General features: G+C 29.4%; 1 protein-coding gene across 2 annotated transcripts in view; it reads right to left on the reverse strand.

The window, feature by feature from the left end:
- LOC111429336 (neurotrimin-like) overlaps positions 1-16,110 on the reverse strand; it is a 223,590-nt gene extending 207,480 nt beyond the window's left edge. For both annotated transcript variants that reach the window (XM_023065217.2, XM_023065216.2), the window contains exon 1: positions 15,893-16,110. In XM_023065217.2, coding sequence (XP_022920985.1) covers positions 15,893-15,992 — 100 coding nt within the window. In that variant the 5' untranslated portion in view covers positions 15,993-16,110. The remainder of the gene's footprint in view (positions 1-15,892) is intronic.
- Positions 16,111-16,367: the final 257 nt, after the last annotated feature.

The following is a 16,367-nucleotide window of genomic DNA, read 5'->3' on the forward strand; positions in this document are numbered from 1 at the left end:
AAGTGTGTAGAAGCCGTGAAGAGAACCCGCACCAGCTCCAAAATTTAAATGGAGGCATAAAAACACGACATGTGCATAAGAAAGAAAAGAAAAAGTAGGCGTAATGTAGGGCAAGAGTGTGTAAAAGCTCGTGAATTGGGATCGCCTTGTGCGTGCAAAAAGAACTTTCCTAGCAGGATGTAATGAAAAAATATTTAAAGAATTCTGGGATCTAGGGATTCATCACTTAAGAAAAGTTTCTACCATAAAAAACATACTAAACAAGAATGGTGGGAAACACATAAGGCTTGTGTTCATGGTCTTCAATCCTCTCGCGGCAGGATTAATAGGTGTCAAGAGCTAAATGCTGTTAAAGAAAGTGCCTATCGAAAAATATTTTGTACGGAATTTAATATTGGATTTTAATTACCTAAATCTGACACTTCCAAAACTTGTGACGATTTTAATTTGACAATATCTAACAGTACAGTAGCTTGTGAAAATAGTAAGAAGAAATTACAGGAACTAAAACACAGTAAAATTTGCACAAAAGTAGAGTGGCTGCAATGCAAAGCTTATTAATATTATTAAAAAGTGTGTTATTTCATTCGACCTGCAGCAGGCGATGCTTATCCCGAAACTAACCGCAGGACTTTTTACTGCCGAAAGATTTGGCATTATAATCTGGGTGTTCACTGCACTAACAAACAGAGTTTTATGTATTTGTGGACAGAAGAAAAGGCCAAAAGAGAAGCGGATGAGATAGCTTCTATTTTGATAAAATTTTTGAAAAATATTAAACCTGGTGTGGAGGATCTTGTAATATTTATTGGATCAGTATGTCTCTCTGGCTACAGTTAATTAGAAAGAAGCAATTTAAGAGTATTACCCATCACTTTTTAGTGAGTGGGCATAGAGCATACGCACTATAGATCTATTCACCAAAAGGGATGATTCATGAATCTAGAACCTTTGCTATCTAACATATCAAAAAATGCACGCACTGACAAATGTGAAAAATTAGACTTTTCTAGAGTTTATTCTTTTCATTTTAAAGTAGTTGCTCCAAAATCATTCTTTATAAAACAGTCAGTTAATGGAACTTATGATGATGTTACCATTAACACGTTGACTGCCACAATAGTCACTAAAAGTCTATCCATTCTGGTCGGAACATTTTAAAATTAAATAGGCATGAGAATCAACTGGTGCTTTTCGTGGCTGTTGTGGAAATTTTGCCGTGCATCAAGTTACGGTTCTCATGGCAGTCAACGTGTTAAAAAGAGAGGGAGGTCAGTACGCTCAATAAATAATATTATATCAACCTGAAAGTAGTCATCATATTGAAGCGCCTCTGCCGCATTCAGACATTTGTAAAGAAACCTTACCTCCTGTTCAAAATTGAAAATTTTAGCTTTGCAGAAAAGAGTACCTAGTCCATCAAAGCTCAAGTATTACAAAGCAATAAGTAATGGTTTCTCTTCAGTAGTAACGAAATATTATAATTCGAGGCAGAGTTTCGCTGCCAAGGTAGGGGCTCAATACTACAAAGCAATAAATATATGTTACTGAACATTACATTATTAGCACTGCTGCCGAGGCAGTACCAATGTATTATCAAATGCCGAGGTAGCCCAGCTGTCAAGGCAGTAGCTCAAATATTACAAAATTATAAGTAAAGGATACACATATTATCATCAAAAGCCGAAAACAAACTAAATATCAGTAAACAATAAAGATATATACCTAGGAATCAAATACTTATTTCTTTGCTTTTAATAAAGTCACTACTTTGATTTTGGTGACTAGCACAGTTGTCTACTAAAAGTAAATTTTTTCTGTTTTCGTCCCCGCTTTTCATCCACATCAAGCTCTCTTTGAAGCATAGTTGCTGTCATTCATGAACTCTTATCAAAAGCTGCATATGTGACCGGCAGCTTTTTAATGTTTTTCACACATCGGGTATTTTCGTATTTTTCAATAAAAAGCAGTTTACGTTTTTCAGCGACACTTAAATTTGCACACACAAAAACGGTAGTACAATGAATATCTTGCCAATCTAGTAATTTTCCAAATTCTTCAGCTTCCATCTTTAAATATGAACAGATTTCTATTTCAAGTTTTGCAGTTATTGTTAATTTTTCCATTATTTTAGATATTCCTGAAGAATTTTTTCTTAATTTGTTATTTTTATTTTTTTTGTTGCTATTATTAATTGCTTAGCAGCTTGTTTCTGATTGATTAATTATTAATTATAGTGATATCCGGATCCTTTCGCGTGGAGCATTTGAATGCGAGATCGGTGATGGCCCACTTTAGTGAACTTAGCTATTATTTATTGAGGCGAGGTTGTGATGTGCTAGGTGTTTCTGTGACTTGGTTGAATGTTAATATATGTGATTTGTTTTATGTTAAGATATTAAGAATAACAAACAGAACACGATGAATACAAGGAACTCTAATTTGGCAATGGCAAAAGGACAGATGTTGTAAATAAAGGAGATGTTAAAAGACAACATATATCATATTGAGGTGCCTCGGCCGCAAGCAGCCTCGGCTTTATCAGATCTTCGAGGTCGGCCTAAAACAAACTGCATCGTAATTCGGTATCATCGGATATATGATAGATGATGTAGCGGCATTGATGATTATCGATTAGCAAGTCATATTGAGACAGAGATAAAATCTTGCAAGTAAAATCGCAAAACTTGACTACTTACTAGATTCAGGAGAAGTACAAAATCATCGGTAATTTTGAAACAGACTCCTTAGTGAAGTTAGAAGATTACGTATTCATTCAACAAGGTTTAAAGTGATGATACGTGGCTGTATAATTCATTGTCGCTGGTCGTGGAACTAAACCCGCCAAACTAAAAATAGAAGTTATAGAAGTGCCAGGAATAAAGAGTAATATCAAAAAAATTTGAAAATATTTATTTGCTAGCGCAAAATTCCTAGAAGCTGGTGGTTTTGTTCTTGTATTGCCTCGTTGGAATACTTTATCGGACTGCTTAAAAAGTTACATGAAAAACTTGTCAATATTATTCGACGTTTGCTCAAACAACAGAATAAGTATTGATAAAGATATAATAAAGCTACAGTATACGACACCAATTTAAAGACAAATGCCCAAGACTATATAAAAAAAATTAAAGTATATCGCAGTTGCTTTGGACAAAGTCTAAAGAAACACTTGCACCATAGGAGAGGCTACAGAGATATGGCTAGAACTTTTGGAAGCATTCGAACCTGAACAAGCAAATGGAGAATTTTAGGTAAGTGATACGAATATAGTCAAGGAGGGTATGGAAATGGCTTTGACACCAGCTCATTTTTTGGCAAATTTGCTTAATCATCGCTTTAGGGGAAATAAACTTAGTCAAGAGCAAATAGAAACTGGCATGGTATATGTGGATACCTATCATCCAGAAGCATTGCCAATTATTATTAATTACCAGGCAAAGTGTGTACTCTTTAAACCATATATGTTTTCTAAATATCTAATTGGGAATGTAAAACTAGAAAAATATAAATACGACAGCATTGGAACTTGCTCACAGCTTCATACAGCTATTGCATCGTCAGCCAACATCGAAAGACTTTTCTCATCATACATCATATTGAGGTCAGGTTGTGATGTGCTAGGTGTTACTGTGACTTGTTTGAATGTTAATATATGTGATTTTTTTTGATGTTAAGATATTAAGAATAACAAACAGAACACGATGAATACAAGGAACTCTAATTTGACAATGGCAAAAAGAAAGATGTAAATAAAGGAGATGTTAAAAGACAACATATATCATATTGAGGTGTTTTTTCAGATCTTCGAGGTCGGCCTAAAACAAACTGTTGATTAAATTATCCATTAGCAAGCTTTGTTTAAGTCAATTAAATAAAACAAAATTTTCCTCTTTCTTGCTATTTATTTTATTATGCTTCTAAATCGATTTCGAGGAAACAATCCTCATCTTCAGTAGAATCTTATATAAAAAATTTTTTAAAAACAATATGAAATAAATCCAAAGTTTCTATACATTTACTTACTGTCAGTTTAGTTGAAAAAATATATTAATCATCAAATTTAACACATCTTCCAAATTTAACTTCATCTTTTTTATCCAAATTTGAAAATTTCTTACTTTAATAATTGAACAAATATAATAGAATATCAAATTCAAAACCAAAAGTTAAAATACACTTAAAACAAAATCCAAAATAATATAAAACAAAACACGCGTTTACATTTGACAAAAGATACGAAAAATGACTGAAGGTCAAAAGGAACAAGCAAGAAGGAAACTGGTATTCATCCTGAATAACATTGTTTATATTTAAATTTAAAATCTTTTAATAAAGTGAAAATAGGTGCAGTATTAATTTGTATTTGATCGTTTAATAAATTATAATTTTGATTGTGTTTATACTTTAAAATTTCCAAAATTTCTTTATTACATTTGTGTATTAATTTAGTTTCTTTGTATTTAATTTTATGTCCCGTTTCCATTTTATGTTTTATAAACATTAGAATTATTTTTAATTTCATGTTCTCATTTTTCGTATCTTTTGTCAAATGTAAACGCGTGTTTTGTTTTATATTATTTTGGATTTTGTTTTAAGTGTATTTTAACTTTTGGTTTTGAATTTGATATTCTATTATATTTGTTCAATTATTAAAGTAAGAAATTTTCAAGTTTGGATAAAAAAGATGAAGTTAAATTTGGAAGATGTGTTAAATTTGATGATTAATATATTTTTTCAACTAAACTGACAGTAAGTAAATGTATAGAAACTTTGGATTTATTTCATATTGTTTTTAAAAAATTTTTTATATAAGATTCTACTGAAGATGAGGATTGTTTCCTCGAAATCGATTTAGAAGCATAATAAAATAAATAGCAAGAAAGAGGAAAATTTTGTTTTATTTAATTGACTTAAAACAAACTGCATCGTAATTTGGTATCATCGGATATATGATAGATGATATAGCGGCATTGATGATTATCGATTAACAAGTCATATTGAGACAGAGATAAAATCTTGCAAGTAAAATCGCAAATTTTGAATACTTACTAGATTTAGGAGAAGTACAAAATCATCGGTAATTTTGAAACAGACTCCTTAGTGAAGTTAGAAGATTACGTATTCATTCAACAAGGTTTAAAGTGATGATACGTGGCTGTATAATTCATTGTCGCTAGTCGTGGAACTAAACCCGCCAAACTAAAAACTTGGCAATTTCATTCATTATTCATATTAATAAATCATTTACATCGGGAGTCCCACCTTCCCGCAGGAATAATTTATAATTTCCCTAACGGTATTATATAAATCTGCTGCCTAGGTTGTACCGATGCAGTTAAGTATGCATTAGAACTCCGGCAACATTCGGCTTCTAATTCGTAATTTACAATTGGATCTTCTCAACCCCGCAACTTTCCGGTTTTAATTAAACATGCAACAATTTTTCTTTATTCTCTCTTTAATCGATATGGAATGCTTATTATCATCAAAAATTCGACATTTTAATTAAACATCATTTATTACGTTAAAAACGAAAATAAAATTTATAATTCCTCATTTTACTATTTGCGGTTTAATGTCCATTGTATATTCAGAACGATGTATAATTTATAACTCAACAACATCCAACACTCGAAAAACAAAATAACGAATAATATGATTCGAAAATATTCACTAATCAAGCTATATCAAGAGCAACTATTCAATCATTAAACTGCACCATTTTACAATTTTATTTTCTGGAATTCATTTTATTAAAACATATACGGGCCGATTCAATTGAGGTTAAGTGGTTCTAAATTAAATATAAAACATCGTCGAATTTTTATTTAAATAATATAACAAATAATTACACATATGTATATATATATAGTTTAAATAGGTCGTATAAATCGTTCAACCTTTATTTAAAATAAAAAAAAAAAACATTAAGGTAGCAAAACCCATTCTTTTTAAGTCAAACGCGTCCTGGGACGTATAAAACGTCACATTTACTGTATTACAGATCTGTATCTATAATTGTATGTCATTCAAGTAGGGTAAAAGTGGGCGAAAAAATCGGCCGTGATATGCGTCCGCCCGAAAGGGACAAGGAATTCAAGAAAGATTTGCGAGCGAAATTTTTGTTCGTTTTTCTAGGATGCAGTGCGCATTAGAAGAGATCTTAAAATAAACCTTTTATTGCCATACAAACGAACTATTAACCGTTTAACGAAGTGCGAGATGTAAAACGAGCATTCCTTCAATTATTTTTTCTTCGTCTTTTTATTCGTACCACTTGGTGATTGTATTTTTAGACTAGATTATTTATAATAGGCACCCACGTCATCACGCAGTGTCCATTAGGCGGTCTTTTGATCTTAAAAATATTTATTGCTGCCTTTCTCGACCCCCTTTTTTAATTCACCGCATCTTAATTTATCTTGACCAATATATTTAGGTAAAGTTTAAGCTCGTAGACGCTACCCTGAATATGTACGTAGTTTTTATCCCTTTAATACCACCGGATCAAACCTCGGAGATCGTCACCGTAAAGGGTGAAAATCCCTTTTATGGACGGCCTCGGAATGATGAATATAGTTCGAAAGCACTGAAAATGTTTTTTAGATTACAACGGATCCGTTAATACCAATGCATTATTACGGATTCCCGGACGCTTCGTATTTGGTTAATAAAAGCGCCGTATCTTTCACGGGCTTTATTCCACTGTATTCATGAGAATTCCGAACAAACACGACTTCGTCAACCGACTAAGTGGCGTTCTATCTTTAACGAGATGTAGGTTACAACTCACTGGCAATGCTTCATGCAAATCTGACTCTGCTCCTTTGAATTATCACACTACACATTCAACTATAATTTTAACACACCCTTTGCATATCAACATATCTAAATATCATTACTATTTCATTCACATTAATTCATTACTTATCGCGCAAATTTCATAAATAAATAAATTGCGAAACCATCAGCCACAAATTTCGAATATTCAAATTATTACTTTTGTATTTGATAAAAAATAAAAAAAAAAACATACCGACTGTGTTTTTATTGGTTATGAAACGATTTATATCTTAAAATAAAGCTTAATGATTAAATATAGTACACGAAAAGATATGAAAACTATGTGATATAATTTAAAAAATGTTGGTAAAAAAAATTATTACAGAATTATTTTTTTTAGTTCTTTTAATATTGCAAAAAAAAATCTCAAGTCGCAATTAAGATAAAATAATTTGGTCTTGAATATTTAAAAATTTAAACAATTTTGTTTAATACATTTTAAAGAGCGTGCTTTTATTTATAATTTTTGAAATTTTTGTAGAAAAAGTCCAATTATTAGCAGATATGATTTTTTTTAATTTTCGTCAATATTTAAAAATACTCAAACATCCCATCTTTAGGAATTTTTTTTCAATACACAATTAAGATAAAACAATTTGGTCAATTACATTTTAAGTAGCGCCCTTTTATTCATAATTTTTGATAGTTTTGTACAAAATTTCTAAATTATCAGCAAAGATATGATGTTCTTTAATCTCCTTTAATATCTAAAAATATTCACTCTAAGATGGCATCTTTAGGAATTTTTTTCTCAAGACATAATTAAGATAAAATAATTTGGACAATTACATTTTAAAGTGCGCTCCTTTATTTATAATTATTGACATTTGTGTAAAAAAATTCAAATTCTCAACAGAGATATGACTTTTTTAAATTTTCTTGAATATTTAAAAATATCTACTAAAACATCGCATCTTTAGGATTTTTTTTCAAGACGCAATTAAGACAAAACAATTTAGTTTAATACATTTTAAAGAGCGTTCTTTTATTTATAATTTTTGAGATTTTTGTAGAAAAATTCCAATTATTAGCAAAGATATGATTTTTTTTAATTTCCATCAATATTTAAAAATACTCAATCATCCCATCTTTAGGAATTTTTTTCAATACACAATTAAGTTAAAACAATTTGGTCAATTACATTTTAAAGAGCGCTTTTTTATTCATAATTTTTGATAGTTTTGTACAAAATTTCTAAATTATCAGCAAAGATATGATTTTCTTTAATATCCTTTAATATCTAAAAATATTCACTCTAAGATGGCATCTTTAGGAATTTTTTTCTCAAGACATAATTAAGATGAAACAATTTGATCAATTACATTTTAAAGGGCGTTCCTTTATTTATAATTGTTGACATTTGTGTAAAAAAATTCAAAGTCTCAACAGAGATATGACTTTTTTAAATTTTTTTGAATATTTAAATATATCCACTCAAACATCGCATCTTTAGGAATTTTTTTTCAAGACGCAATTAAGACAAAACAATTTTGTTTAATACATTTTAAAGAGCGTTCTTTCATTTATAATTTTTGAGATTTTTGTAGAAAAATTCCAATTATTAGCAAAGATATGATTTTTTTTAATTTCCATCAATATTTAAAAATACTCAATCATCCCATCTTTAGGAATTTTTTTTCAATACACAATTAAGATAAAATAATTTGGTCAATTACATTTTAAAGAGCGCTCCTCTATGTATAATTTTTGATAGTTTTGTACAAAATTTCTAAATTATGAGCCAAGATATGATTTTCTTTAATATCCTTTAATATCTAAAAATATTCACTTTAAGATGGCATCTTTAGGAATTTTTTTCTCAAGACATAATTAAGATAAAACAATTTGGGCAATTACGTTTTAAAGGGCGCTCCTTTATTTATAATTATTGACATTTGTGTAAAAAAAATCAAATTCTCAACAGAGATATGACTTTTTTAAATTTCCTTGAATATTTAAAAATATCCACTCAAACATCGCATCTTTAGGAAATTTTTTTCAAGACACAATTAAGACAAAACAATTTCGTTTAATACATTTTAAAGAGCGTTCTTTTATTTATAATTTTTGAGATTTTTGTAGAAAAAGTCCAATTATTAGCAAAGATATGATTTTTTAAAATTTTCGTCAATATTTAAAAATACTCAAACATCACATCTTTAGGAATTTTTTTCAATACACAATTAAGATAAAACAATTTGGTCAACTACATTTTAAAGGCCGCTCTTTTATTCATAATTTTTGATAGTTTTGTACAAAATTTCTAAATTATCAGCAAAGATATGATTTTCTTTAATATCCTTTAATATCTAAAAATATTCACTCTAAGATGGCATCTTTAGGAATTTTTTTCTCAAGACATAATTAAGATAAAACAATTTGGGCAATTACGTTTTAAAGGGCGCTCCATTATTTATAATTGTTGACATTTGTGTAAAAAAATTCAAATTCTTAACAGAGATATGACTTTTTTAAATTTCCTTGAATATTTAAAAATATCCACTCAAACATCGCATGTTTAGGAATTTTTTTTTCAAGACACAATTAAGACAAGACAATTTTGTTTAATACATTTTAAAGAGCGTTCTTTTATTTATAATTTTTGAGGTTTTTGTAAAAAAATTCCAATTATTAGCAAAGATATGATTTTTTTTAATTTCCATCAATATTTAAAAATACTTAATCATCCCATCTTTAGGAATTTTTTTTCAATACACAATTAAGTTAAAACAATTTGGTCAATTACATTTTAAAGGGCGCTTTTTTATTCATAATTTTTGATAGTTTTGTACAAAATTTCTAAATTATCAGCAAAGATATGATTTTCTTTAATATCCTTTAATATCTACAAATATTCACTCTAAGATGGCATCATTAGGAATTTTTTCCTCAAGACATAATTGAGATAAAACAATTTGATCAATTACATTTTAAAGGGCGCTCCTTTATTTATAATTATTGACATTTGTGTAAAAAAATTCAAATTCTCAACAGAGATATGACTTTTTTAAATTTTCTTGAATATTTAAAAATACTCAATCATCGCACCTTTAGGAATTTTTTTTCAATACACAATTAAGATAAAACAATATGGTCAATTACATTTTAAAGGGGGAATAATTTACCAATGTACATGTGCCCTAAAAACGATTATTTTTTTTAACCGACGTAAAAATGCCTAAAAACCGCGTTAAAAATAAAAAGAAAGTGCGGAAAAGTGAAAAAATGACCGAAAAATGAGTTTGAAATTTCGACGTGACGTCACATTTTATGACGTCACGAAGCTTACTTACCACGTATTTAACACAATTGTATGGATAACACACGCCCGAGAAAACTATTTTTCCACATCCACGCACACAACACGAATAAATTAAGTAAAAATTAAATCATTTTCTCAAATTTAATGAGAGAATTAACAACTTTTAGTATTATAACGCATATTTTCGTCGACGCATAACAACTAAACGTCTTTATTTGCCATCTACCTGCTCGTGTGGATCTGAGTTTTTACCCCTGCTTCGAACCCGACCCAACATTTCGGGATGCGCACTAGTTTAAATGTTAATTATTCTAACTCAAAATCTAATTTCTACACAAAATTCGGAAATAAATCAGTGTTAGGTGGATCCGAATGTAACGTTTTTTTTTTTCAACAAGACCATACCAATATTTGACCCACACCCTTCTCCATATCTAATGCTCACGAGCAGGTAAATGGTAAATAAAGACGTTTATTCATCATGCATCGAAAACCAAAGTAACATGGGTATATCACCGGAAAATATACGTTATAATACTAACAAGTTGATAATTCTTTCATTAAATTTGAGAAAATGATTTAATTTTTACTTACTTTATTCGTGCTGTGTGCGTGGACGTGGAAAAATAATTTTCTCGGACCAGTGTTTACCATTGTGTTGTGAAAAATACGTTGTAAGGAAGGTTCGTGACACCTCATCGAAATTTCAAACTCATTTTTCGGTACGTTTTTCACTTTTCCGCACTTTCTATTTATTTTTAACGGCTTATTTGGACGATTTTACATCAATAAAAGAAAGATTGTCGATTTTTAAGCGACATGTCTATTCTTAAATTATACCTTCCTTTAATATTAAAAAAAATCTCAAGGCGCAATTAAGATAAAACAATTTGGTCAATTACGTTTTAAAGGGCGTTCCTTTATTTATAATTGTTGACATTTGTGTAAAAAAATTCAAATTATCAACAGAGATATGACTTTTTTAATTTTTTTTGAATATTTAAAAATATCCACTTAGAATGAAAACATCGCATCTTTAGGAATTTTTTTTTCTAGACACAATCAAGACAAAACAATTTTGTTTAATACATTTTAAAGAGCGTTCTTTTATTTATAATTTTTGAGATCATCGCATCTTTAGGAATTTTTTTTTCTAGACACAATCAAGACAAAACAATTTTGTTTAATACATTTTAAAGAGCGTTCTTTTATTTATAATTTTTGAGATCATCGCATCTTTAGGAATTTTTTTTTCTAGACACAATCAAGACAAAACAATTTTGTTTAATACATTTTAAAGAGCGTTCTTTTATTTATAATTTTTGAGATTTTTGTAGAAAAATTCCAATTATTAGCAAAGATATGATTTTTTTTAATTTCCATCAATATTTAAAAATACTCAAACATCGCATCTTTAGGAATTTTTTTTCAATACACAATTAAGTTAAAACAATTTGGTCAGTTACATTTTAAAGAGCGCTCTTCTATTCATAATTTTTGATAGTTTTGTACAAAATTTGTAAATTATCAGCAAAGATATGATGTTCTTTAATATCCTTTAATATCTAAAAATATTCATTCTAAGATGGCATCTTTAGGAATTTTTTTCTCAAGACATAATTAAGATAAAACAATTTGGTCAATTACATTTTAAAGGGCGCTCTTTTATTTATAATTGTTGACATTTGTGTAAAAAAAATCAAATTCTCAACAGAGATATGACTTTTTTAAATTTTCTTGAATATTTAAAAATATCCACTCAAACATCGCAGCTTTAGGAATTTTTTTTCAAGACACAATCAAGACAAAACTATTTTGTTTAATACATTTTAAAGAGCTTTCTTTTATTTATAATTTTTGATATTTTTGTAGAAAAATTCCAATTATTAGCAAAGATATGATTTTTTTTAATTTCCATCAATATTTAAAAATACTCAATCATCCCATCTTTAAGAATTTCTTTTGAATACACAATTAAGTTAAAACAATTTGGTCAATTACATTTTAAAGAGCGCTTTTTTATTCATAATTTTTGATAGTTTTGTACAAAATTTCTAAATTATCAGCAAAGATATGAGTTTCTTTAATACCCCTTAATATCTAAAAATATTCATTCTAAGATGGCATCTTTAGGAATTTTTTTCTCAAGACATAATTAAGATAAAACAATTTGGTCAATTACGTTTTAAAGGGCGTTCCTTTATTTATAATTGTTGACATTTGTGTAAAAAAATTCAAAGTCTCAACAGAGATATGACTTTTTTAAATTTATTTGAATATTTAAAAATATCCACTCAAACATCGCATCTTTAGGAATTTTTTTTCAAGACACAATTAAGACAAAACAATTTTGTTTAATACATTTTAAAGAGCGTCCTTTCATTTATAATTTTTGAGATTTTTGTAGAAAAAGTCCAATTATTAGCAAAGATATGATTTTTTTTAATTTTCGTCAATATTTAAAAATACTCAAATATCGCATTTTTAGGAATTTTTTTCAATACACAATTAAGATAAAACAATTTGGTCAATTACATTTTAAAGAGCGGTCTTTTATTCATAATTTTTGATAGTTTTGTACAAAATTTCTAAATTATCAGCAAAGATATGATTTTCTTTAATATCCTTTAATATCTAAAAATATTCATTCTAAGATGGCATCTTTGGGATTTTTTTTCTCAAGACATAATTAAGATAAAACAATTTGGTCAATTACATTTTATAGGGCGCTCCTTTATTTATAATTACCGACATTTTTGTAAAAAAATGTAAATTATCAATAGAGATATGACTTTTTTAAATTTTCTTGAATATTTAACAACAACCACTCAAACATCGCATCTTTAGGAATTTTTTTCAAGACGCAATTAAGACAAAACAATTTTGTTTAATACATTTTAAAGAGCGTTCTTTTATTTATCATTGTTGATATTTTTATAGAGAAAGTCCCATTATCACCAGAGATATGATTTCTTTTTAATTTCCGTCAATATTTAAAAACACTCAAACATCGTATCTTTAGGAATTCTTTTTCAATACACAATTAAGATAAAACAATTTGGTCAATTACATTTTAACGGGCGCTCTTTTATTCATAATTTTTGATACTTTAGCAGAAAATTTCCAATTATCATCAAAAATATGATTTTCTTGAATTTGTTTTACTATCTAAAAATATTTATTCTAACATGGCATCTTTAGAAATTTTTTTCTCAAGACATAATTAAGATAAAACAATTTGGTCAATTACGTTTTAAAGGGCGTTCCTTTATTTATAATTGTTGACATTTGTGTAAAAAAATTCAAATTATCATCAGAGATATGACTTTTTTAAATTTTTTTGAATATTTAAAAATATCCACTCAAACATCGCATCTTTAGGAATTTTTTTTCTAGACACAATCAAGACAAAACAATTTTGTTTAATACATTTTAAAGAGCGTTCTTTTATTTATAATTTTTGAGATTTTTGTAGAAAAATTCCAATTATTAGCAAGGATATGGTTTTTTTTTTAAATTTCCATCAATATTTAAATATACTCAAACATCCCATCTTTAGGAATTTTTTTTCAATACACAATTAAGTTAAAACAATTTGGTCAATTACATTTTAAAGAGCGCTTTTTTATTCATAATCTTTGATAGTTTTGTACAAAATTTCTAAATTATCAACAAAGATATGATTTTCTTTAATATCCTTTAATATCTAAAAATATTCATTCTAACATGGCATCTTTAGGAATTTTTTTCTCAAGACATAATTAAGATAAAACAATTTGGTCAATTACATTTTAAAAGGTGCTCTTTTATTTATAATTGTTGACATTTCTGTAAAAAAAATCAAATTCTCAACAGAGATATGACTTTTTTAAATTTTCTTGAATATTTAAAAATATCCACTCAAACATTGCATCTTTAAGAATTTTTTTTCAAGACGCAATTAAGACAAAACAATTTTGTTTAATACATTTTAAAGAGCGTTCTTTTATTTATAATTTTTGACAGTTTTGCAGAAAAATTCCAAATATAGTTGAGATATGATTTTTTTTAAATCTCCTTTTATTCAAAAATATTCATGTTTACCAATTTTTTTCTCAATACATAATTAAGATAAAACAATTTTGCTAACTACATTTTAAAGAGCATCCTTTAAATTATAATTTTTGACATGTTGGTATAAAAATTCCAATTATCAACAGAGATATGATTTTCGTTAACTTCCTTTAATATTTAAAAATATTCATTCTAACATGGCATCTTTAGGAATTTTTTCTCAAGACATAATTAAGATAAAACAATTTTGTTTACTACATTTTAAAGAAAAATTCCAATTATCGGTTTCAAGATAATTTCCAATAAAATAAATATATTGTCATTTTTAAGTTTATATTTGTAAATTTCTTTGCAAATTCAATGTGGTATGAAATGTTGAGTAGATTGAAACAAAGAGATTTTTTACTTTTGTAAGAAGGATTTTTATTATTTTTATCTGAAATACCGTTGGATATCTTACGTTATTAAAATCCATGTCAAAAGACGCAATCCGATACAGTTTTCTATTGATGCTGAGCAATAAAAAGGGGAATAGAAACAAAATCCGTTGAATAACTTTATAAGTCGCGACTCGTTTAGCCGTCCTCCTCTAAACGGGCCCTTTTCGATACAGGAAGATCCGGCGATAAGGATAAATAATGCTGCCTTATCTGAGCCGCTCCCGCTCGAAATTCATCCATTTACTATGTTAATCCGGGCATTTCATGAACACCCTGTCATTTAATTCTTGCTAATACCTTTCCGTTTATTTATTTATACGAAACTATTTTCGCCATTCCGGATATTTTCGCACTGTTTCAACATATTCCCATACGTTATACAAAATTTAATGCGCTTAAATACACAAACCGTGTTGAATCCATTCGATATTAAAATTGAAATGTAAAAATGATCTAAGTGTAGAGAATCCCGGGGAATTGACGGCGATATACTCTTTGATCAATTTTATATCAAATCCATTAGATATTCACTTTCTGAAGACTCGACGCCAGGGAACTGGTTTCAAGTATATATAGTTACGGTTTGCACCTCGGTGTCGAGGTTGTCTGAGGGCCGTTTTATTGCATTAGATCGCCGAAATTCTTCGTCCCCGCCTATTAACATCCCAGAGTGACATATGACGCCCGAATTAGTTCGGGATTCCAAGCAAGAGGGCCGGGACCGAAACCGGGGGATTCCCCCATACATATGTATGGCGGACAATTCTTAATTTGGTCCCCTTTAACTTTAGGGTACGCATGCATTATTTAACAATGTCTAATATTGCGGACAGACTCCGGCTAACCTCTCTACTATTGAGACTTGGTGAATCACAGGGCTGAATAGAGGGTTCGAAAGTCTGACTAAATGTCCGGTAATCAGTTTAATGTTCAAAAAGGATAGACCAGTACGGATCCGCGAATTTTAGTTTTGGCCAATTATGCGGAATTCAATTATCTCCGACGCGAATCTAAGCGGCTTTAGAGAATTTGCTTAATTTAGTAATCCCTTATGGACAATCTGCTACATTTATATCAATAATAGTTTTGAGTTCTTACCTACTCATTTTAATTCACGAGCAATTAAATTTTTTTCTTAATATTAATTTTTTTCCGAGAACAAACAATAAATATTTTATACATTCCGATGAATTAAGCGAGCGCTGTCAGCTACGCCAAGAATCCAAACATTGGTAGACCGTCGAAAGAAGCGCTTCTGATGAATCAACTCAAGGTACCCAGAGGTACTCACCGTTGGAACCAGCTCCTGTTGAACTGGCCGCGTGCGAAAAACACAATACGGCTAGTAAAATGAAGAGAGTCTGAGGTGAACAGGCCACTTTGCGGATCATCGCCGAAGAGCTCGACGAAAACAGCAACAAAGCCGACGGACAATGTTTCGACGTTTCAACTTTTCGACCGCGTGACGACGGCGGAATTTAGACGATCGCCACTACCTCTGCCGGCGGGTTTCGGAGCGGCACTGGCGGTTCTTCAGGACAACACTGCCGCCTCTCAGGTCCATGCGCGTGCCAGGACCGTGCCGGGGGCCCGAGCCAATCGCGGACCACAACCCCATACCAATAAACCAATAGGAAAATCAAAAGACGTTGCATGGGAGGTTCTAGGACATGTAAGATGTGTAATTATAATTGTAAAACGCAGGTGGGCCATGGCACGTGCCACCCGATTCTCGCTTCTACCAAAAATTTCAACAACGACCGCAA

The sequence above is a fragment of the Onthophagus taurus genome, chromosome 8 (genome assembly GCF_036711975.1).
Source record: "Onthophagus taurus isolate NC chromosome 8, IU_Otau_3.0, whole genome shotgun sequence".
NCBI lineage: Eukaryota > Metazoa > Arthropoda > Insecta > Coleoptera > Scarabaeidae > Onthophagus > Onthophagus taurus.